At 35.4% G+C, this 24,096-nt stretch overlaps 3 protein-coding genes across 4 annotated transcripts; 1 reads left to right on the top strand and 2 right to left on the bottom strand.

Moving 5' to 3' along the window:
- Window positions 1–492: 492 nt before the first annotated feature.
- LOC117924966 (aldehyde oxidase GLOX1) lies at window positions 493–3,013 on the bottom strand. The gene is made up of 3 exons (XM_034843720.1): window positions 2,450–3,013; window positions 1,908–2,068; window positions 493–1,807 (listed from the first exon to the last, which is right to left on the bottom strand). Exons 1-3 carry the CDS (start codon window positions 2,987–2,989, stop codon window positions 637–639), a joined length of 1,872 nt encoding a protein of 623 aa, XP_034699611.1. The 5' UTR covers window positions 2,990–3,013; the 3' UTR covers window positions 493–636.
- A 4,429-nt stretch (window positions 3,014–7,442) lies between these two features.
- On the bottom strand, window positions 7,443–9,537 carry LOC117924933 (protein SPEAR3-like). 2 transcript variants are annotated; one of them, XR_004652872.1, is made up of 5 exons: window positions 9,176–9,537; window positions 8,937–9,047; window positions 8,255–8,322; window positions 7,923–8,135; window positions 7,443–7,809 (listed from the first exon to the last, which is right to left on the bottom strand). XR_004652872.1 is itself a non-coding variant. In XM_034843674.1 (5 exons), the coding sequence occupies exons 1-5, from the start codon at window positions 9,379–9,381 to the stop codon at window positions 7,693–7,695; spliced, it is 612 nt and encodes a 203-aa protein (XP_034699565.1). In that variant the 5' UTR covers window positions 9,382–9,536; the 3' UTR covers window positions 7,443–7,692. The 2 variants fall into 2 exon arrangements, 1 of the variants encoding a protein (XP_034699565.1); XM_034843674.1 differs by having other exon boundaries at window positions 7,923–8,007; window positions 8,937–9,072; window positions 9,176–9,536.
- Window positions 9,538–16,224: 6,687 nt separating this feature from the next.
- Window positions 16,225–23,821, top strand: LOC117925013 (polyprotein of EF-Ts, chloroplastic). Its single transcript, XM_034843802.1, has 5 exons — window positions 16,225–16,306; window positions 18,061–19,917; window positions 20,382–20,666; window positions 21,374–22,085; window positions 22,920–23,821. The coding sequence occupies exons 2-5, from the start codon at window positions 18,129–18,131 to the stop codon at window positions 23,539–23,541; spliced, it is 3,408 nt and encodes a 1,135-aa protein (XP_034699693.1). The 5' UTR covers window positions 16,225–16,306; window positions 18,061–18,128; the 3' UTR covers window positions 23,542–23,821.
- The last annotated feature ends 275 nt before the right edge of the window (window positions 23,822–24,096 follow it).

The raw sequence follows: 24,096 nt of genomic DNA, 5'->3' as shown, positions 1-24,096 counted from the left end.
ATAAATTGCAAGAACACTCGATTTCCTGAGCGTCACGTATTGGGTGTTCTTGGAGTCTTGTTCTTAACCCTTTTCTCTTCTCCATTTTTGATGAAAACCCAATTTGTCTATCTGCCCTGGCCTTGTGTGTTAAGTGGGGTAGCTTGAATTTCAATTTAGAGATTACAATGGCGGGGGTATTTTGAGGTGTCTGTCGTATTGCTTTTAATATTAAAATAAATAGGATTGGGATGATGGTGACCAATTCATGAATTTGTCCCATTGATGTATTGTCATTTCCATTTGCCCCATTGAATATCAACAAAGAATATTTAAAAAAAAAATTGAATTGTTTGTTATTTTGAATATATTTATCCTTGAAAACAAAATGTAATTGCACTTTTGAAAAAAGGTACTCCAATGCAGCGTTGAAATCCAGACCACTAATATGAACGGAAAAAAGATAAAAAAAACAAAGGCAAAAATTGATCACGATGTGAAGAACAAAAGAGGTAATCAAGCTTCTGAATTTTTTCTACGGCTTATGGATCTACATTCGTCAAAGAGGAAAACGTCAAGGAACACAAAGGAAGCTTACATTCGTCAAAGAGGAAAACGTCAAGGAACACAAAGGAAGCCCAAGCTTTTGAACCCTTTCTACTGGATGTGAACCCACATTCCAGTGCTGGGCACACCCCGGTGAACAACATAGAGAAGATAATACCCCGGCGGGGCAATTGTCCCCGATGGCGGCGCCGTTACCACAATATTATAGAATCCTAGAAACGATTGGTTCACATTGTTCATCCCCAGGATCAGCAACCTTTGATTCATGGAGAACCCATGTGTCGTGAATGGTGGTGCATACATTGTCACCTTTATATCCGTCGTCTCTACATCCCAACCACTTAAATTGATCTTCACCAAAAATTTTTGCCCGTATCTCAACGTGGCCTGTGAGAAATCTTGGAGGATCACTGGCTTGTGAGCTTGGAGTGATGGATCCAAGTAAGGTGGTGAGAACTTCTCGACCCTCATCTCAGTGGGGTATTTCACACCCTTGAAATTGTATCCTGGATTTGTATTGCTGCCTGCAACTAGAATTTTCCCATCGGGAAGAACTGCAGACGATGAATGATACATGCGGGCAATTGAGGTCGGCTCTAGCTCGGTAAACCTTTCGTTCATAGGCTTTTGGGGACTGTAAAGAACTGGCGTGAAGTTGGGGACCTCGGCGGCTCCCCAGGCGGAAGTACCCTGTTCGGCACCATTGAGCATTAGAACATCTCCGGTTGGAAGAAGCAACATATCACCCATGACTCGGCGTGATGGCATGGTTTCAATCTTCCAGGCGGCGGCGGGGTTCGTGATTTGAATTCTCCCACAATCTTTCAAAGCAGGCAAAAATGTTTTCTTCTCAGCCAAGTTGAATGCCTCAGGTTTTGCCCCGCCACAGACCAGGACTTCGGCCTGGATGTCTTTTGCATTTCCGCCTTGGAGCTTTAGAGGCAGGAGAGCAGACATGCCGGATGCCGGATAGTTGCGGGAGCCTCCGGGCAGGACAGGGAACTCACGGATGATCTGTCCACTTGTAGGGCTAAAAAGGATTGATCGGTTGTTAGCCAAGATGAAGAGGTTTCCATCGGGGGAGAGGTGGACGAAAGGGTATAGATTATTTTCAGCAAGATCAGTGGTTTCTCGGAGGAATGGGAAGTTAAAGCTTTTGCGATTGGATATTCCTTGAGCTGACAGAAACTCGTAACTAAACACACGACGACCACCTAGTAGGAAGAAGCTGCCATCTGGTAGAATTTGCTGTGTTGCGTACCTATATATCCAAGTAGGACAGAAAAATCAAAATGTTAATTTACTCATCTGGAAAATGTTTTGAACAGAAAATAAACCTATAATCATTAAGCATTAGATACCATCTATATCCTGAAAGTGCATTTGGAGAATCCTCCCAATCGCAGGTGGCACATCCAGAGAGGAGTCTAACGCTCTTTCCTCCCTCCTTCCAACCACCAGTGCCCACCAGGGTGCCATCTGCTGCCAGCCCTCCGGAGGAGCACCAAGGGTTTGTCAAAACCTGTAATGAATTTAGCATTACATATAGAAGGAGATGAAAAATAGAAGGGGCAAACGCCCTATATATATACATGCATGGACCCCTTTTCAATTATGTTCATGTTGCCAACTTTGGGGTTAAGGGTCTTTACGACTTTAAAATGCATTTCTATCAAAATGCATTTCTATCGTTAAGTGAAGTTTATATATATATATATATATATATATACAATATTTGTAGATCTAGTCCGTGATCTGTAGGACATGAGTAGGACATCATTGCAACAAAAATTCCTATTAATCATATAGATAAATTTTAAATTTTGGACGTAGAGGGTTTTTACAATTGCTGCTTTGCATGCGTGCATGCTATGTGGTAGAATGAAAGGGAAAAGGGGTGCACCTTGAGTGGCCTAACTTCTGCGGTTTCAATGTCATACTCCACAGCATGAGCCCAGCAGTCAATTTCATTGGTTTTGCTGTCAGGAACTGGACGGCAATTTTCACTCTTAGGCAATTGAATGTTTGATGGACCAAAGACCGTGGCATCGAACATGATGGCCTTGTTGTTTTTGGGCATCAAGATCAAGTGCATGGCGGAGACCCCGGAATCCTTAGAAACCACCTCCCACTCACCCTTATAGTCAGCACCAAAATCTGGTTTTGAATCTGATTCATCCTCGTTGCTACCAAACTTTCCTCCAAAGAATGGCAGTAATTGTCCAAACCCCACATGGAATAAGAGAGGGAGGAGACATAGGGCTCTTAGCAAGACTGCCATTGAAGAAGCTCCTCCAATGGCTCTTGCTCTCAAGGGGGCCACACTACCAGATATATCTTTGATAGCCTTTTCTCCTCTCTCTCTCCCTCGCCTCTTGTTTTTAGCATTTATGGTGGTCCTTCGTCTTTTTGGGTCATCTTGGTTTTCAAAGACAACAGCCATTACGCTATTAATGTCCAAAAACTCACCTTACAAACGACATCACAGTCTATCAAAATTAGTGGTCTCATTGTCCATGCCCAAAACCGAAATCGTTATAGAGATGGTCAAAATAGTGTTTGATGGTTGCTGGTTTAGAGGAGACTTCGCTCAGATCTTGCTATCTATAGCACATAAAATATCAATTTCAAGCGCTATTCTTGATGAAAAATTGGATCTCAATGACTACAGTTTTTAAAAATTAAAGAAAAATAAATAAAATTTATGCCCATTTTCTTAAATGAGTTAATGGTCTAAATCATTATGAATGCTCTCATTGATCATTGATGTAGCATATATATAACTTTCACTACATATCAAACTTTAGGGAAACAATCAGGGGGACAAGAAGGCAGATAATGAATCTATGATAGGATTTGTGGGGAAGGCCTGTCTCAGTCTGAGTGCCGTTTCTAGGCTCTATATGCATTTTTCTCCCTATTGGAACACACTATTGCTTGACATATTCCTCTTTTGTGATCATGAATTTAATTATTCCATGCATTAAGATTAATAAGTATGATAAGATTTTCGGAATTGATACTAATTTGAATTACATAAAAGTTCCCCCACCTTTGTAGGCCCAGGGTTACGTGAGGGTGCAGTTGTGAAATGAAATCCCAAAGATTAAGGTGGTGTTTGTTTTTTTGGCTTTTTACTGAAAACCATTTAGTTTTAGAATTTAGGTTGTTTGTTTTTTTACTTTTTCATGACTTATTATAAACTTTTTACTAAATAGAAAAAGCCAAAATATGTGGCTTTTTCTAAATAGAAAAAATAACACAATGATTTTTTTTACTTTTTAATACTTAATAGAAATAAAATACTATAAAAACAAACAACTTAATATTTAATACTATTAAGTATTAAGGTTCTATTTAGAATTAAGTAAAAAAACAAACACCACCTAAGTTAATCTATAATTAAATTCTGGCTAATAGCTATACTTTCAAAAGAGCAATGAGGGTCCTTTCATTTTTCGACAAAAGCTATACTTATGTTTGAATTGAAATGCTCTAGACATGATAGTTTATATGGGTATTGGTCTTCAACCTAACTGATATATACTTATTGCACCAAGTAGAAATCATCAGGAGTTCCTTCCAAGGGATGATGACTATTTGGGCATTTCCTGATTCAGCAAATTCAAGAATGACTATGGAGTTTTCACTGTAATTTTTCCTCTTTGTAGCTATTTTTTCTTATGGTGAGGTTGCTTTCAAAACATACACTTCTAACTCCTTCAGGTTATGACAATGATCATACTCGATGTTTCCCAGAATTTAAAATGAGAAACTAGAACAAAATAGCCACCCAAGAATCTTCAATTCCACAAGGTAATTTGAAAAGATGAAAGACAAATCAAAACTAATGGGCCTGCTAACAGAACCTACAAAGAAAACCACTATAGAAATCATTGCAGTGGGCATCAGATCAGTCATTATTCCTTCCAAGTTGCTTCCCAATTATCCCTTAGGCCACCTAGGTCGGTTGGTGAATGAATTTGGCATTTATAGCACACTGCTGATATGGTACATCTAAAGGCAAATGAGGATATATATATAGATTCCCATCCATATACTAAATTTAAATATATATATATGGTAGTATGGCATTTTCTAACAGGATTTTGATAAATCACTATTAGACCAATCTTTTGAGGAGAGAATCAGGAAGGAATATAGCTGGGGAAGTGAATTGGTGAAAGCCTGGAAAAGCTTGCACCCTTTGGTCTTTTGGGGAAGTTAACTAATGCTGATTTATTGAAGGTATTACTGCTCAATATTATATACATTGCTAGCTAAAAAGAATGCTATATTAAGAAAGAAATCATTTTTTGGAATCTTAAAACAGCTAGCTCTATGATACATAAGGATGATCTTTCTCCATTTGGGTGAGAATGATTAGATTACAATCCAAACACAGTACTGTCATGATCACTTTTCCATTCAGGAATGGTCCAAATAAGAATTTTGATTCTTGCCAACTTTGCTTAAGAAAACCATCCAAACAACAACAATTATTACTGTTCTGTACTGCCTCATTTTTTTGGTGAGCCAGTAAAGAATAACTTTTCTAAAACTGCTTTCCTTAAATAGTAAGGCTGAAATTATTATTTTATTTGACTTTAATCCTTTTCCATCACTTTTACTCTAATTCCAGGTAATGATCTTAGTGAGTGTTTCTTTTTGCCTTGTCTTGGCTAATCTTTTCATTGATTGACACTACTCATACAGCTGTTACTGCAAATATTTATATTATCCTAGCAGTTCCTCCATTTATATGGCTTTTACACTGCTTACTAAAGTTGCCGACTTTTCTTAATACTCCTAAGTTAAAGCAGCTAGAGACATGATCATATGTCACCTGATAAAGCTAACCATCTCTTTTCCTTAGTACCATGGACAAGTAAGTTGATACGGTTTGTGCCCATCAGTTAAAGATCATCATCAACTATATATGTTTTTTAGGTCTAACCAAAAACCCTAATTTTTCTTAGGTCGTGTTTGATTGGCTGGATATAACATGAAATAAGATAAGAGAGAAAATATTATATTATATCCCATATTTGGTTGACGCTAGAATAAGATAAGTTATCCCATCACTTGTCTTTTCATATATTCAAACAAGCATATGATAGGATAAATGGTGAGATATATTATTCATCCTATTTTTTTTCATCAATTTCACATGAGATATGTTAATCTCATAGTAAAATATCAGACATGCATATTTCATGAATAAAAAATTCATTTTTTTTTATCAATTTTTTTGTTTTTTAATATACTCATTTTATAAATAATTTTTTATTATAAAATAATTTTATGATTAAAAATGAAGAACTAAAATAATATTAATATATAATATATAAATTATTTTTATATATTAAATAACATAATATAAAAAAAATTATTTGTAAATATAAATATTGTTAAACATAACAAAATTTTCATTTTTTTAAATAGAAAAGATTTGAATGTGATATCATTTTTATTTTAAATATTAAAAATAATATATATTTTATATTATTATTTTTGTTTATTTCACAAATTAAATATAAATATGATATAACATATCTCATTGAATATGTTACCTTAAAAAATATTATGTTGATAGGATATATATATTCAAGGATATCATATCCCATTGGAAATCATATTTGAGGATATATATATCTTATCCCAACCAAATGTATCCTCGGGGTTTAACTAAGTTCACCCTAAGTTCTCAAGTTTTCCCTCGAAGATTATAGTTATAATGACCTTAATTTGATTTGTCCTGATGTAGGAATTTTCTAGCAGTGCCAATAGAGTGTTGGGGGTGCAGTTTTGGACTTGACATGTGAAAAATGAATTTTGGTGGCTGCATAATTTTACTGTAACAGAAGCACACCTTAACGTTGGAGGCAGCCATGCTGTCCTTTAGCAACCTTTCCAGCAAAATTCCATAACCCGTGATAGTCTATATATATATATATATATATATCACATTTTGGATTGAAATATCAAACATCATATATATGCACAGGAGTAACCCTAGCTAGCAAATGTTTCTTGAGAACCCTTCTTGTAACTTGTATGTACTAGTGAAAAATACAAACAAAAAACTAGAAATAATCAAGATGGTAGGTCTCCCATGAGAGCTAGCTAGCTAGGGCTTTCGCCATATATATCCTCTTATGATTCAAGTAGTCTTTTCTTCAAGCTAAAATCCAACATTGGATATTGACCAACAAAGTCTACTCCACCAAAGCAGAAGCTTATGATGGCATGTCTCCCCCAATTAGGGCATTCTAGATCAATCTTTCTCCATTCATTCATAATTCACTGGAGGTTTCCTGTGAGCCAGAAGTTCATCAAAAGTTTGATGTGAATTCGGGCTAATACACGGATGCCAACATGCATGTCACCAAAATCCATGTCGATCCATTTAGGGTTCTACAGGCACCAAAGAGCAATTCTTTCAAAGCCAATCGATTTCCCGTTAGCATATTGAAGAAACACACCCCTTGATCATTCTGATCAATATTTAATTCGACCAGTTGGATCTGGGTAGCATTAGTACTTTGCAAGGACAAATCAATTTATGATCATCTTGACCATAGATAACTTACTGTTCATGTGGAAAGACAAATTTTCAGAGATGGTTTCCCTCACTTTTACCTTGAGTGAAAAAACCTTTAATCTTCTTTCAAGACCAAGAGGTTTGGCAGTTTCCTTATCAAGCTCAACACCTGGTTTACCTTCTTTTTTTTTTTTTTCCTTCTTTAATAAAGTTAATACTATTGAGCAATAGGAGTAAGATAATAGAAGCCATTCCAAAAATCCATGAAATCAAATAAAGCTCAAGGAATTTAAGCTATGCTGTTGTTAGATGCTGTCTGCTAGACCTTGATGCATATATATAATAATATATATAAGAAATTGAAAGTAAACAAGACATTCTCATTTCCTCCATAGTCATGAAATGACCCAAGTAGAAAATTGCATTAATCTTTTATGAAGAGTCAATCTACCTTTCATTACACAAGATTCCTTCTAAAATATAACTCAAGTTGCTCGACTAGTGCCATTCTGCAAATCCCACCAATTATATCGAACTTTTGAATTGTAAGTAGAATCATAAAATATATCAATCCATGCATCTGAATGGCTGTGAATAGCTGATTAAAGCGACAGTCTGAGCTCCAAGTCTAGTTCTTGAGTGTCACTTGATTCAGAGTTCTGACTGCTTGAGCCCAATGAATCGCTCCGGTCTTTCTTTCTCTTCTTCTGAAATGAGTCCTATAAGATAAAATCGAAGGAAAGAAGGGTCATTAAGTAATAGTCTTCATTGCCCAAACAATATATCATCCATACAAAAAATATAGAGAATAGAATGTATAACAATTAATCACCTCTACTTCTAGATTCAGAAGGTGTCTTGTCATGTTCAATTGTGAATACTGTTGGGTCTCCATTGTGCCACTGCTGGGGTTCCACCTGGTTTTGATGAATTCCATATATCCATTGGAAATTCAGCATTTTCTTAATAGAATAGAATTCCAAGAAGAGGGGGAAAAAAAACCCATAAATTAATTTCCGTTTCAGTACCATTGCCGGGGTTCCACCTGGTTTTGATGGATTCCATATATCCATTGGAAATTCAGCATTTTCTTAATAGAATAGAATTCCAAGAAGAGGGTAAAGAAAAAAAAAAAAACCCATAAATTAATTTCAGTTTCAGTACCTCGCTGTAGTACTAGGTTGAGAATCACCATATCTAATATTTGACCTATCCATTTCACTCAGACCCATCTGCAAAACCGGTCAATTTCCACAGTTTCAGTCACCCCACGAATTTATGGATGAAGAAAAGATATACAGAAGAATCCACCAAAGACTTCTGCGACTAATGATGATGATAAGTCCCAATGAAAACAATGATATGAAGGTGCAGAAATATAGATCAATTCGTCTGGAGCAAGTATCTAGGGTTAGTGCCAGTGACTAGAGTTTGAAGAACTACAAAGAAAAAGAAGCTAAAAGATCTGAGTTAACCGAATTCAAATGGAAAATTTGTTGGAATTGTTTGAAACATTTTGGATGGAAAGAATGTGATGCAGATGGTGATGATGAAGAAGATGATATGCATAACTATGGTATGTAATTAAACAGAATCATCATCAACATCAATGCAGAATCCATCAAAATTCTTGTGTGAGTCCTCTTCCACACTCACGCCCCACCCTCCCAAAAGGGGTGTGTATAGGATGATTTTAATAGTAAAAACTGTCACAAAGTTGAAACCCATGAATTCTTTGTTGAATATATGCATGGCCGAAAAGGGAGAAAAAAAGAACAAAAAATAAAAAATAAAAAAATAAAAAAATCCTCAGGCTGTAGAAGTCCAAAAAAGCAAGTCCACATACCATCATATTGGGGTGGAAACCATAAGATGCCGTGGATGATGAGGATGGTGAATAAGAAAAAGATGACGATGATGGTACTGATGAATAGGCTGTTTGCACTCTCATGTCCTCCTGCATGTATATTACAGTAGTGGAGCTCCATGAGAATTCTATAAAACCAGTTAAAACTCCACACAGTAATCATAATAGTACCCTCAACATGTCCACAGAGAGGGAGAAGGGAAGAAGGAGAGGGAGACCTGGTTGAGGGTAGTGGATATGGACCATGAAGAGAAGGCATGTAGCTACAACCCATTTGACTATGCAATCTGATCTTCTCCAACTGAGCAACTCCCAGCCCTCTCTGGGGCTGCTTGGGCTTGTCTGAATTACTCTTCTTGCCTTTCCTTGAAGACCCAGATCTTTCATTTCCCATGTTTGGTTCCCCAAAATAACTGCTACCCATCTCCTTTTTCTGTGATGATGAGGGGGAAGATCCAGAGAATTTGCTCCACAAATCCCAAACTCCTTCCTCTGCAGAAGAAAAAAAAACAGAAGAAAGAAGAAAAGGAAGAAAAACTTTCCTGCCAGACTTTGCTGAGAAAATGAGAGATCTCCTATGCCCTTTTAAAGCTGTTTACACCCCCAGTAATTATTGCATCGCTGGATCGGATTGTGTAGATTTAGTCGCATATATTTATATATATATACTTTAGAGTTTATGCTTTTTTTTACCCCCTTCCCTTTTGATTATTTTTTTGAGAACTTCCATAAAATGCTTATTATTATCATTATTTTTTTCATTAGCTATAGACTTTGGAGACTATGACTTGAAAGTGATTGTCTATGATTTGAAGCATTAAAAAAAATTTAAATTCACCAGAGAGAGAAAAAAAGGGCATCATTCTTCTTTGATTTCTGGTTACACATATGATCAAAGCAAAACCCCCATCAAGTGATGAAGAAAGTTTCTGATATTGGGCTGGTCCCATTCTGCATGTGATTATGGTCATATCTCAAAATACCCTAAGAATCCCCTCCCCCCCCCCCCCCCCCCCCCCCCCCCCCCCCCCCATATAATTAAGAATTCGATAAGCAACTTATTTAGAAAGGTAAACTAAATAAAATATACTCTAAAGTTGGACCAAATCACATTCAAATTAAAGATTCTAGAAATCTTATAGCAACTTCATTGGGATTGTCTTCTGGGGAACCCCATATGATATCCAACCTATATATGTACCAAAACCCCAAAAATCTTTCAACTTTTCTATCTTATAGGAAACCCATTTAAATGTGAATATATTTTCTTCAATTTAGTGGATAAAAATCAGCCATTTTTTAATAAATGTTTGAAAAAAGATAAAAATATTAATTAATGCCAAATACAGTGTGATTTTTATTTTTTTATTTTAAATTTTAATTTTGAATTAATTAATTACTTGGAGATCTTTTGGATTAGATACCATTCTCTGAGTTGTTATGCAGCAAATCTAATTGAGCTGTTTCACGCATGATTTGTGGGTCATATTTTATGAGGTGTGTGTGTGGTGGAAAGTGAGAATCCTCCAATTTCTTAAACAGACATGTGAACTCATGCAATTACAAAAAAATCCCCCCCTTGGAACCCTCCAAAGCATGTCATTAACTTTATTTTATTTTTTATTTTTATTTTTTATTTATTTTTTCAATTGTTTCCTTGAACCTTCAAAGCATGCCACTTGTTAGCCAAGCCAAAAATAATAATAATAAATAGAAAAAGACATTATAAGCTAAGGTAACAAAATAAAATATGACTCTCTAACTTCTTTCTTAGGGTTGGGTCCTCTTGGGCTTTATAGCATCCAACAACTCCACCCATGTTTATTTACATTTCATTTTAATTTTTTAAAGTGGTTTAAAATAAAAGAGATTTGATACCCAAAAGACCCTTTTAATACTTGTAAAAAAAGGTTAATTGAAAGCTTTTTTACGTTAATAAGAAAATTATATTTTAATTTTTTTTAAGGTTATAAAAAAAATTATTATTATTGGATTCCATATATAGGTACAACCTTAAAAGGTGAGACAAGAAGATCAGCAATATATTTTGAATTCTTATCATAACTTGGCATTTTCTGTCATTGTCAATTCATCTCTTATAAAGTTTATATTGAAGTCATATATCAAATTAATAAATTTTTCCATTTAGGTAAAATTTTGTTGCCAACTCACTTTATAATTAATTTCGGAATTTAGAGTTGTGTCACAGTGATTTTAAAAACATTTTTTTAGCCTAATAATTATTTTTGAAAAAAAAATTATATATTTGATAAAATTTAGGAAATACTTTTAAAAAGCGTTTTTAAGTTTGCTAATGCTTAAAAATTGTTATCCAAAAAGTTATTTTCAAATGCTAGAAAGATAAAACGTTTCTTATAATCACTGTTAAACATTTCAAATGCTACGATTCATCGATTTCGTGGGCTCTCCAAAAACCATATAGAACGAAAATAACAAAAAAAAAAGTCATTAGGTAAGGCATGGGTTTTCTTCTCCTTAGTCAAATTTTAGAACTCAATTCATGGCTAGTTTCCATAACTCTATATTATATAGTTTCTCCCATCAATATTTCTCAAAATATTTGATATTTTAAACCAAACGTGCCTTATAACACTGATTATCCTTGTGTGGTCTATATGTCTCCAGGTCCATATAGATAGTAACATGAACGCTCATCACAATATACCCACATAAAAAAAAAAAAAAAAAAAATTAAATAAAAAAATCCCCATATTAAATTTATGTTACATGCATGTTGTAGGCTTAATTTTCTTGTACCCATGTACATATTATATAGTTAATTTGGTAACAATCATCCACTAATTGCCTGCCACGTCAATTCCATCCCAAAGAATATTATTTTTTCTTGTACTCAAAGATGATGAAAAGTTGACTGCAAAAATGTTGAGCTATTAATGCTTAAAATTGTAGCCTCTATACAATAATTAAGGCTTAAACATGTCATTAAATTATTAAATAATAATGGATGGGTTACAAATCATAGTCTTGAAGAGGGTAAATGGGGGTACCCCACGAGCAGAAGTAATGAGAATATAATAATAATAGAGGCAGGCAGAGAAGAAAACAAGGGATTTTGTTGATTAGGTTTGATTTGATGCAGTAAGTATTAATATATATGTATAGATATGTGAATGAGAAATTAAAAAGAAAAGAAAGACAAAGGTGAGTGGAGTGAGATGTAGAGAATATCTACTGTAGATTGTGGGCACATGCAGACTACAGAGGGTGCATTACTCCACACGATTTGCAAAGCAATCCCTTGGAAAACGCTGTACATATATTGATTTGTATGTGAAGAAGAACCAAACCCTTCGGCCTTCACCCCCTAAAGAAAAGAAAGAGGAGGCCCACCACTTAGAAATCCATCCAAATGCACAGCAAATCAAAGCTGAATGGCTGAATCCTATATTATAAGGGATTCTGATGATAAATAAGTGTATATGGTACACGGGGACTTGTACCAAACCCCCTCTTGAGGTTGAGGTGTATGTGCTGCTGCTGCTGTGTATGTGAGTTTACTCTCTTTTGTCTCTCCACTTTATCACTTCTTTAAGAAAAGAATCCTCCCCCAAGATTCTTCAGAAAGACTGATCCCATTATCGCATCTGCTAGTGTGTGATGTGATCTTTAAGTTCATTCACCTCTTCCTTATTCCCTTTTCCCTTTCTGCTCTCCTTTTTTTTTTCTTTTTGGGTTGTTCAACAGGGCCAGGTGTCTTCTTCACGCCCCTTCAAAATATTCCCACCCCCTTGTGTTCAAACTTCAAACTTCAAACTTCAAACCAAAATATTAATGGTTTAAAATTTTGAATTTTGTATTTTTAAGAAGGGTTTGTTCAAACTTAAGGACTTGGTTGATAATTATTTTAAAAAACAGTTTTTGAAAATCGTTCTTTGATATTTTATAAAATAAAAATTTATTCAAAATTTTACAATATTTTTAATTATTTTATATATTTATATAATTATTTTTAATAAATAAAAACAATTAAAAAATATTATAAAAAAATAATTTCTAATTATCAAACAATTTAAAAAAAAATTAGAAACCTGTCCTCGAAAACTATTATCAAACAAACCCTAAATCAACCCTAATAATTGGATCAATCCCTTAAATATATATTTTAAAAAAATTATAATAACTTACTACTAAATTTAAATTTCTAAGTCAAAGTATGCCAAATATTTTTTGAAACACAAAAGGTGGAGGCAAAAAATGAGAAGAAACCCACAGCTGTTTTTTATTTAAAAAAATTGTTTTGAGTTCAATGCTTCATAGGTTTACAAGTCTTTATCACAAACTAAGCCTACGTAAGCCAACGTGTCAGAAAAAAGGCCACAAAACTAGAGGGCGACTTTACATCCATCCAAGATAACATTAATATTTGGATTTTGAGTTTTATATGGTTGCTTATCATCATGGTTGAATTGGAAAGACAATTGAGGGTATGACATGTTTGGAAGTAGTTATTTATATATATAAACATTACGTGATAAAGTCGTAGGGAAATGCTATTTGGACATTACTTCGTCCATTAAATTATAGAGGATTTTAGCACATGCATGTATGTATTACTTCATCCGTTAAACTTATGTATATGTGAGAATTGAAGAGTCAAAAATCAATTTATTGTGTCAACTAAAACTTCAACGTTTACGAGTTATCCAAGAATCTAAAGATAAAATAATAGACACATAATTAAACTTACATCTATAAATAAAAATATAACAAAAGTCATATATATTTGTTCAATTCCAAAACATTTCTCCCATTTTGAATTTATATCTTGAAACACGACCTCTTTAGTGATTCTCATTTTTTTTCATATCTAATATCACTATTCGTCATATATAATTTTTACATCTTTGCATCGATTTGATAACATTTTCTTCTCATATCTTAAATATTTATAAAAATATATTTAAAATTTTTTATTATTTGATAAGAAAACATAATATTATAAAGATATATAAACATATACCATTTACAAATTTGAGAGATTTTCCTACACAATTTAATCCACAAAATTTGCATGTAGAGTAAGGTATTTGAAGAGAATATGGGGGCTAAGTAACAAGTTTGAGATTTGGTGGAACATGTGGGTATATACTAAAACGCTTTGATGGGTGGTTACCGAGGTCCCTAGCTTATAAATTAAGCTGTATGATTGAACCCTATGGACACCTAGATCTCTTCTTGGAAAAAAAAATTAAGGCTCATGACTCCATGGTGGGAAATTTTCTCTTAGAAAAAGAGAAAAGAAAACTGGTTTCAGATACAAAGAAGTCTCTGATTGGATCATTAGGTTTATGGGGCTTGATACAACTGTAATGGGGCCTTGGAAACTACAAAGAAAGCACCTTACTCACATGTGAAGATGCTACAATATATATTAAACCCTATTGGGGTTTCTTTGGAGTAGTATGGAAGGTTATAGGAAACCCTAAAAGGCCCCACTCATGACTCTGAAATGAGGCATTATTAATGGATTTGGTCTGCATTGTCTCCTCCTCCCATGGAAATTACACTCACAAAACAAACATCCCCAGTGCTCCCAAAATCTATCTTGGATATCATCATCTTGTTATATTATTTGATTCCCCAAATACAATTCCCATTGGCTAAATCTATGGATTCCCACATTAACTCTTCTCTAGTCCACATTATGAAGTCATTTTTTTATATCATATGGTTGTCAATCATATTAAGAGCGATTTATGTAATGCATGCACCTCTATCTCAATGTGATTAATAAACTTTTTTTCGGTTTTAAGTGGGGAATTAAAATTACTTAGAGAATATAACCCTAAACCCATCATGCATGCAGTATAATATGTATCAATTAACATGCAATCATACACATGTTAATTCAAATATAAGATTGGAATATTCTTAATTTATGTTGATATGATTATTGAGGAAAAGGGACAGACCAATCTCAAAAGAAATTAAAATTACTTTGAGAATATTCCAATCTTTTTATTTTTTTCGAGTTAAAGTGGGGAATTAAAATTACTTTGAGAATATAACTCTTAACTCATCATGCATGCAGCACAATACGTATCAATTAATATGCAATCATACACATGTTAATTCAAATATAAGATTGGAATATTCTTAATTTATATTGATATGATTATTGAGGGAGAGGGACAGACCAATCTAAAAAAGAATAAACAAAATCTCATAAACAAGGGTTATATTGTTGGCCAAAGATACTAGGGTTTTGATAAAATATAAGTAGAAGAAGACCCTTGTGTGGTTGATTGAGTTCCCATCATCTATCTTAAAGAAATGTCCAATGATTTTTTTTTCTCTTTTCCCTTTATAAAAGTTAGAATTTTCGTCCGACTCCTATGTCTGCCATTCCTTTCCCTAAACCAAGAACTTGTCTTGTTCCTTAAATTTTCCCTTGGGGGTTGAACATCAGTTAAGAGAGAGAGAGAGAGAGAGAGAGGGAGAGAACTTGTGCGGATGCTGGAAATCATGCAGATGAATTTGTGTCACAATATTATATTTGTTGGCATTTTCTTTGTTTGACCACTATCAATGTGTTAGGTTTTTTTGATATTTTTTCCTAAAAAATTGAGGTTTGTAGCTCTTGAAAAGGAATGAAGAGAACAGATATTGTGGAAAAAGGGTTGGCAAACTGACATTGCTGAGTGTCATATTCTTTTTGGATTTTGAAAAATGATAAGAAAATGGAAAGAAATGTTAAATTATTTCATTTGATTTGTTGTAGAAATTTAGTGGAAGATAAAATATGATGCAATCTTTTAAAAAGTTACGCTTTTTCAAAATTTTCTTTTTCTCAGATTGGAAAATTATTAATTTCTTTACATTTTTAGATTTTTTTATTCTTTCTTACTTTCTTTTCCTTATTTCCTATAATTTTATTTATTTTTTCAAAATTAATAAAGAGACCTCAGCCAATCCATCCACTTATTGGGCCGTTTTATTCAAACCCACAGGAGAAGAAGCCCAGTTAAACTGAAATAACTTAGATCCAACTATCAAAGCCTGACTAGGATTTGGGCTCAGAGTAGTAAAAATTGGCCCAACTTCTACCCACTTATTAGTGGTTCCAAGTTTGCAAGAATTGGGCCAGGCCCGGATGAGGCCCATTTAAAGCTTTGGTTAAGAGCGAAGCCAACAAGGCCCGAAAGACAAGCCAAGCCAAGCCCAAAGGAAGAGCAAGAGAGAGAGAGCGGATGAGAAAATGAGATAAGGATTTAAAGCAACGCCTTTCATTTCCCTTATTTCCTCGACCTTTCACTGCCAATTTTTATATTTTCTCTCGAATTTTGTGCTTTTCTCAATTTTTAGAGGTACACTTTCTGCTTCCGCTTCCGCTTCCATATATTTCCATTATTAAAACTAACAATTCAGTTAAAATTATGACTGGATTCATTTTCATATTTTGTGATGTCGTGTTTGCGTCTGAAAACTTCGCAAATTTTGCTTTCAATGGTTATTTTGTTGGGCTTGTTTTTTTTTTTTTTATTCGTGCACTTGTAGTAGTCTTCCTTCTTGTCTCTGCTTGGTTCCGGGGAAAATGTGGGGAAAGAGAGCAATCAGCTCACTTTACTGGACTTGGGTTGTGCATTTTTCGGGGACAAAAAACGAGGTTAACCGGGGGAATGGAATTCTCTTTTCTATTTTTGTCTGCTTTCTCGGCAACCAAACAGAGTTCTGGATTATTGAGATTTTCAATAGAAATTTTGGTAATGGTCTGTTGGGTGAAATACTTGTCAGTAGTACTGACGGATATTTATGCGAATTGGGGTTAATTGTGTGTATGTGCACCTAGCAAGCATTTGTCAGATAATCTTTCCATTTGAAGAGAGAATTTTACCTATAGTTTATGCTAATTAAAAGCTGGGTTTGTGCTTTCTGTTATCTTTTATGGAGTTGAGGTTGAGTAATTATGATTAATTTGGTGTTGAAATTCTAGTATATACAACTGACTTTTAATGCAGATAGGATGCAGAGTTGAATTTAGGGTAAATTTGAATGCGATAAATTCAGTCATTTTCTTCTCCAAAATACAAGGAGAAGAATGCAAAGTGTGGCCACCTCAAAGGGGATTTTTATTTAACTATTCTGGAAATTCAGCCAACTTTGGAATAAACATATTTGAAAAGTCGGTATTAAATCAGTTGTTGATAAATCTTCTTAACAAGATATATTTTGGGCATAGGAAATGGAAAAATTTTACCTTATCACTTACAATTTGGTGAGCTTCCTACAACTATGCTAGCCGCAATTAGACTCAACTTTTGAATGAACCATGTAGAGGATAAAATCCTTATGAAAAGTATCTGAGAATTTCTGGAGAGAATTAATGGAGATTTTTGTCTTTATGTTGGCCCGTAGTTGTAATCATACGATGTTGAGAATGTTGTTTAAACTTAATTGCATGCTTAACAAAAATAGGACCAAAGTTAATGAATTGATGATCAAACTTTTTTTTTTTTTTATATAGGTAAATGCAAATAGTATTAAAATGTCAAAAGGGGCACACCAAAGTACACATGGTGTATACAACGGCCTCCAAATAGCGCCAAAATGGATAGGGAAAACAAAAAATACTCCCTCCTTTAATATGACCCCAATCGATCAATAAAATCAACTAAGGACATAGATGAATGTTCTATAAAGAAGTTAGTCCAAGATAACAAGCTGCACAAAGATGATCAAACTTACTCTCTAATTATTTGACTACTCTTGTCCCATGATAGTGATTCTGTCTGCATACAAATTATCTTGGTTTGACTGCAACTATGCTTGCATGGGATGATATAATTGGAAATGATAACTGATTTCAAGGAAAGTTTTAATTTCTCTTCGTCATACTTTCCCTCAAACATTCCAAAAACCAAACAGAACCAATGTTCGCTTAGAACAATCGCTGTTGTGACTGCAAATTACAGCTCATGAAAACAAATCAATGAATCATTTGCTTAAGAGCCATTATTCATCTTGATCTAAAGTACTTGTCTCCTAATAACTTGCAGAATGCAGCTTATTGAAATAATCACATGTTTCTATTTCAGGCTCATGAGTTTTACTTACCATGCAGGTCAGGAATTGAATGAAGAACTTTTCCTAGCTGCAGACTGTTTCTTGATTTCTGTAACTTAAGTCATCATGACACCCGTAATTCCAAGTTCTATAAGCAACATTTCACTTATTTCTGGAACTGCTTTTACTTCAAATAAGAACAATTGTTTAACAAGATGCTATCTTTTGGGTAAATCCACAAAGCAAACATTATCCCCACAAAGGTTCCTCTTACCTCTCTCAACATCAGTTAGACTATTTCCACAATACAGAAGCGGATGTACTTTGCATCGTAAATCAAGAACCCATATATTATCAGCCACAGGCACTGATGTAGCAGTAGAGCAGTCAGATTCCCCTGCTACTGAGGATTCCAGTGGAGCACCAGAAGTTCCATCTGATTCAGCTGAAGCAAGTGAAGAACCCTCCATTAAATCAGATGGTGGTGTCACTTCATCTCAGCCCAAACGTGCAAGACCTAGGAAGAGTGAGATGCCACCTGTAAAGAATGAGGAACTGGTTCCTGGTGCAACTTTTACAGGGAAAGTTAAATCAATCCAGCCATTTGGTGCATTTATTGATTTTGGAGCTTTCACAGATGGCCTGGTGCATGTTTCCAGGTTGAGTGATAGCTATGTTAAGGATGTTGGAAACATTGTTTCCATTGGACAAGAAGTGAAAGTGAGATTGGTGGAAGCAAACACTGAGACAGGGCGGATTTCACTTACCATGCGTGACAGTGATGATCCTACTAAACCACAGCAACAGAAAGATGCTGCTTCCAGTAGTGATAAGCCCAGACCTTCCAGAAGGAACACTCAAAGGTCTAACCAAAGAAGAGATGAGGTGAAAAAAACCTCAAAGTTTGTCAAAGGCCAGGACCTAGAGGGCACAGTAAAGAATTTAAATAGAGCTGGTGCTTTTATATCTCTTCCTGAAGGGGAGGAAGGGTTTTTGCCTACCTCTGAAGAAGCTGATGAAGGGTTTGGAAACCTTATGGGGGGCTCCTCACTTCAGGTTGGTCAAGAAGTTAGTGTACGGGTGCTACGTATCTCTAGAGGACAGGTTACCTTGACAATGAAGAAAGAAGAAGATGCTGAAAAGTTGGATTTGAAGCTCGGTGAGGGAGTTGTTCATACTGCAACCAATCCTTTTGTGCTGGCTTTCCGTAAGAACAAGGAGATTGCTACATTTTTGGATGAGAGAGAAAAAACAGTGGAACCAGCAGAAATTCCAGCGATACCAAAAACTTCAGAAGAGATAGAAGGAAAGGTAAATCAAGCTGAAACTGTGACTGACATACTAGAAGTGCAGGATCAGCCGGCAAGCAGCGATGAGAAATCAGTCAGTGTCCCATCTGCAGTGGATGAGAAGGTAGAAGGTGATGAAACTCCTTCAGAGGAATTGGATGTGGGTGCCAGTGCAGTAGATGATGCCTTAAATGAAATGGCAAGCAATAGTGGGGACTCAGAAAGTGTGATCTCTAATTCATTACAGAGTGGGGATGCAGTCCAAACTATAGAGGAAAAAGCAGTGGTGAGTTCTGAAGTTTTGGCTTCTGAAGGGAGTATATCTACTGCTAGTCAGATAATTGAGGAGGCTTCAGCAACACATGAGGTGGGAAGTGATGCAAAATCTGACCCATCTACAGAAATAGCAGATCAAATATTGTCTTCAGAAAGTTTAGTTGGCAAAGAAGTTGAAGAGAGTCAATCAGATGATACCATAGCAAAAGTTGAAGTCCAAATAGAAACACCTCCTATTGTAGAACCAGTTGAAGAGGAGAAGGTGGATCCTACCCCTGAGAAAAATGGCAGTGTCACCAGCTCTAATGGACAAACAGATGTTCCTTCTTCCCAGGAAAGCATGAATACAGGTTCATAGCATTACCACTTTGACTGCTCTTGATGATTACATAATTGCATTTTGGGAAATTCTAGTATCAATTCTGTCCAACATAGCAACTTGAAACCTAGTGCACATTGTATTTACACTGTTATGTACAACAATGCAACATAAAACATCATGATCCAGCTACTTTATGCAATGTAAGAACTATAGGAACTGAAAGTTCATCATCGATACATGCCCATCAGTAAATAGATAAGACCATAGTAAATTAAGCAAAAGATTGATTTATGTCCTGCCTGAAGATCAGGTATTTGCTGAGAGGTGTGTAGCATGAACATTTCAGGATCGTTTCATACCAAAGTTCATTTTTCTGTCAGTCCTTGTCAAGTTTTGCTTGGTATTGAAGTTTTTTTTTTGTGCGTGTTTTCTGATAGGCAAGTAACATATATACGTTTCCCCCTTATTTAAAAGAGTTTAATGTATGTACAGATGGATCAGAAGACGGTGGAAAGCCTGCACCATCTGGAGAATTAGTTGAGAGTCAGATATTGTCTTCAGAAAGTCAGGACAGTGAAAAAGTTGTTGAGAATCAAGCTAATGATATTTTATCGAAGGAGGAAGTGCAGATACAAACCCCTGCTGCAGAGAATGAAATTCCTTCTGCCACACCAGTAGAAGATGAAAAGGTGGAAACTGTCACTGCAAAAAACAACAATATTAGCAACTCTGATGGGCAGACTGGCACTTCTTCTCCCAAAGAAAGCACAACTAAAGGTTTATACCTTTAACCCCGACAGCTTCTACATTTTTAAACGTATTCCAGAGTTCTATCTCAAATCCATGTCCACAAAATGACAACTTGAAATCTAACATTAACATTATTTTGTACGATAATATAACAATATTAGTTCTTACAAAACCTATCAAAAAAAATAAAAATAAAAATAAATTGTAAAAAGACAAAATTATCAACCAAAAGTTCATTATTAAGTCTTGCAGGTCATGGCAGACAGCCACTATGAAAGAATGAGAAAGTGATTTGTCTGGGACATGCATGCTAATCAGAAAGATGTTATAGGAACTGTGTTCAAAACATCATTGGTGGATGGTTTTATCATGAAACACATATGGTTATGGAATACGGAATAGATTTATGCTTATGTTAAATCCATGTGATGAATGTATCATAGGGATACATTGATGAAACCCAAATTCCTTGAAATATTGAAGATATATTTAAATGCTCAGTACTAGTATATAATGTGGTCAAATATGCTCACAAAATTATATTAATCATACCACTCAATTTTGTAAAATGTAAATGTAATGATAGAAAAGTAATGCCGTTTGTAATTTAGAAAATGACTGGTCCATATAATCGATGTTTTTATCAATTGTTGTTTCTTTCTCGTAGCACCAGTAATCCCCAACAGGAGATATATATCTGCTTCTACTTACTTCAGTTTATGTATGGATTGTAGCCACTATATCACCTGCTCTTGTGAAGAAGTTACGTGAAGACACAGGAGCAGGAATGATGGATTGCAAAAAAGCTCTGTCAGAAACTGGAGGGGATATTGTTAAAGCCCAAGAGTTCCTAAGAAAGAAAGGCTTAGCAAGTGCTGACAAGAAAGCTAGCAGAGCCACTGCTGAAGGAAGAATCGGTTCTTATGTTCATGATAGCCGAATTGGTATTCTGATAGAGGTGAACTGTGAGACTGATTTTGTTGCTCGAGGTGACATCTTTAAGGAGCTAGTTGATGATCTGGCCATGCAAGCTGCTGCCTGTCCTCAAGTGCAGTATCTTGTTACAGAAGATGTTCCTGAAGAGATTGTGAACAAGGAAAGAGAGATTGAGATGCAGAAGGAAGATCTCTTGTCGAAGCCAGAACAGATCAGATCAAGGATTGTTGAGGGGCGGATAAAGAAGAGGCTTGACGAGCTGGCATTGCTTGAGCAACCCTACATTAAGAATGACAAGGTGGTGGTGAAAGACTGGGTGAAGCAGACCATTGCAACTATTGGAGAAAATATAAAAGTGAAGAGGTTTGTGCGGTATAATCTTGGAGAAGGCTTGGAAAAGAAAAGCCAAGATTTTGCTGCTGAGGTGGCTGCCCAGACTGCAGCAACGCCACCATCTGCACCAGGAAAAGAGCAGCCTGCTGCAGTAGCAACCAATGACACTGCTGAAAAGTATGTTGTTTCTTTCTTGAATCAACCTGTTATCATATTTGTGGTGATTTACTCTTTTTTTCATGAACTAAGAATAAATTTTTGAGAATAAGCATGGTATTCTGCTAGATAAGCCTTTGAAATTGTGAATGGTACATTAGGCCATAAACTGACACTGCTTCCTCTGCGCTGGAAGTTTTAATAGAAATAGCCATGAATGAATGACCCATGGAACCAGTTTGAAACACCATCCATATTATCTTCCTTTTTTGTTTCCATGGAGTCCTGCACAGTTGCAGTAAACATTTTGCGCCTTGATTATTGCATCATGATACTTTGAATCTAGTCAGACTGCCCTGTGCCAAACCCTTTAAATATATGTGTATACTGTGTATATATATATCAAAAGCAGTCACAAAATTAGATTGTAAAATAAAATCTCCAGTATCTTGCCTGCCTGTAGGCCTACAGAGGATCGGTTTACATAATTCATAGGATTAGTAACTTAAACCATTCAGTGATGCTGGCACTGGATTTTCCCAGTATAGTGTACTTTCAGGTCCGGTATATCTACAGATTTTCCTGACAGTATAGCTTTCCATTTTAAAGTTCACTGCTGTTGTTTTCTAAAGTCGGTTCTCTATTACTACTCAACAGAAGCTTCAAGAAATTTCATTAGCTCCAATTTATAGATTTTCTTTTTCCAGTTCACAACAGTACATTTTCCTTTCTCCATGCACCTCTTCCCTCAAAATAGTGTACGTTTCTGGTTATTTTTGTTCTTGTATTTACGTGTTTTTGTTTCTCGAACCTGTGTTATAATTGAAACATTTGCACAAAATCCTGCTCTTGCAGACCACCAACGGTGACAGTGTCTGCTGCATTAGTCAAACAACTAAGAGAAGAAACTGGAGCAGGAATGATGGACTGCAAGAAAGCTCTGTCAGAAACTGGAGGGGACCTCGAGAAGGCACAAGAATACCTCAGAATGAAGGGTCTTTCAACTGCGGACAAGAAATCCAGCAGGCTTGCAGCAGAAGGCAGGATTGGATCCTACATTCATGACTCCCGCATCGGAGTGCTAATCGAAGTCAATTGCGAAACCGACTTTGTGGGTAGAAGTGAAAAATTCAAGGAATTGGTGGATGACTTGGCAATGCAAGTTGTGGCCTGCCCACAGGTGCAGTGTGTTTCAATGGAGGATATTGCAGAGAGCATTGTGAGCAAGGAAAAAGAAATAGAGATGCAGAGAGAGGATCTTCAGTCAAAACCAGAGAACATAAGAGAGAAAATTGTGGAAGGGAGAGTAGCAAAGAGGCTTGGGGAGCTTGCTCTTTTAGAGCAGGCCTTCATCAAGGATGATAGCATTTTGGTGAAAGACTTGGTGAAGCAAACTGTTGCTGCCCTCGGAGAAAACATAAAAGTTCGGAGGTTTGTCCGCTTTACTCTTGGGGAGGATATGGGAACCGAAGACTGAGATACACCAAAAAAGAGACCTCATTTTCAGCATGAAGGGTTGAATCAAGCAAATCCGTGAAATTTTCCAATTATGCCAAGTTTGTCGAGCTAAGCTAATTTTGGGTGGGAAGAATAATTTTGTTCTGATTAGAAGTTGCGCCTTTTGTAGTTAGTGGTAATTTCTGTGTCATACTCGCTAAAACTACATTTGGCATCACTTTTTGAGAGTTGAGAAGCGAAGGATATGTGTTTTATTCTCTGCATTATGGAAAGATGGATATACCATTCTGTGCAGGTAATGCAGGTAGTGCAAGTAGTTTTGATTATTTGCACTACCTTGTTTCAAAACTGATGCTAACTCTTTCAAGCAAACACAAGTAGGCTTTGTTTGGTTGGCTAGGATGGGATAAGATATGCATATCTCACAGACATTTATATTCTTAAATATTATATTATGTTTATAATTAATTTGTAAAAAAAAAAATGAAATACCTATTATATTTCAATAATTGATATTTGTTTAAAATAAAAATTATATATCATTCCAATATTTGTTATTAAAAATATATATATA

This window comes from Vitis riparia, chromosome 11 (assembly GCF_004353265.1).
Source record: "Vitis riparia cultivar Riparia Gloire de Montpellier isolate 1030 chromosome 11, EGFV_Vit.rip_1.0, whole genome shotgun sequence".
Taxonomy (NCBI): Eukaryota; Viridiplantae; Streptophyta; class Magnoliopsida; order Vitales; family Vitaceae; genus Vitis; species Vitis riparia.
Note: the sequence above shows the minus strand (reverse complement) of the source record. Positions and strands in the feature narration are given on the sequence as shown.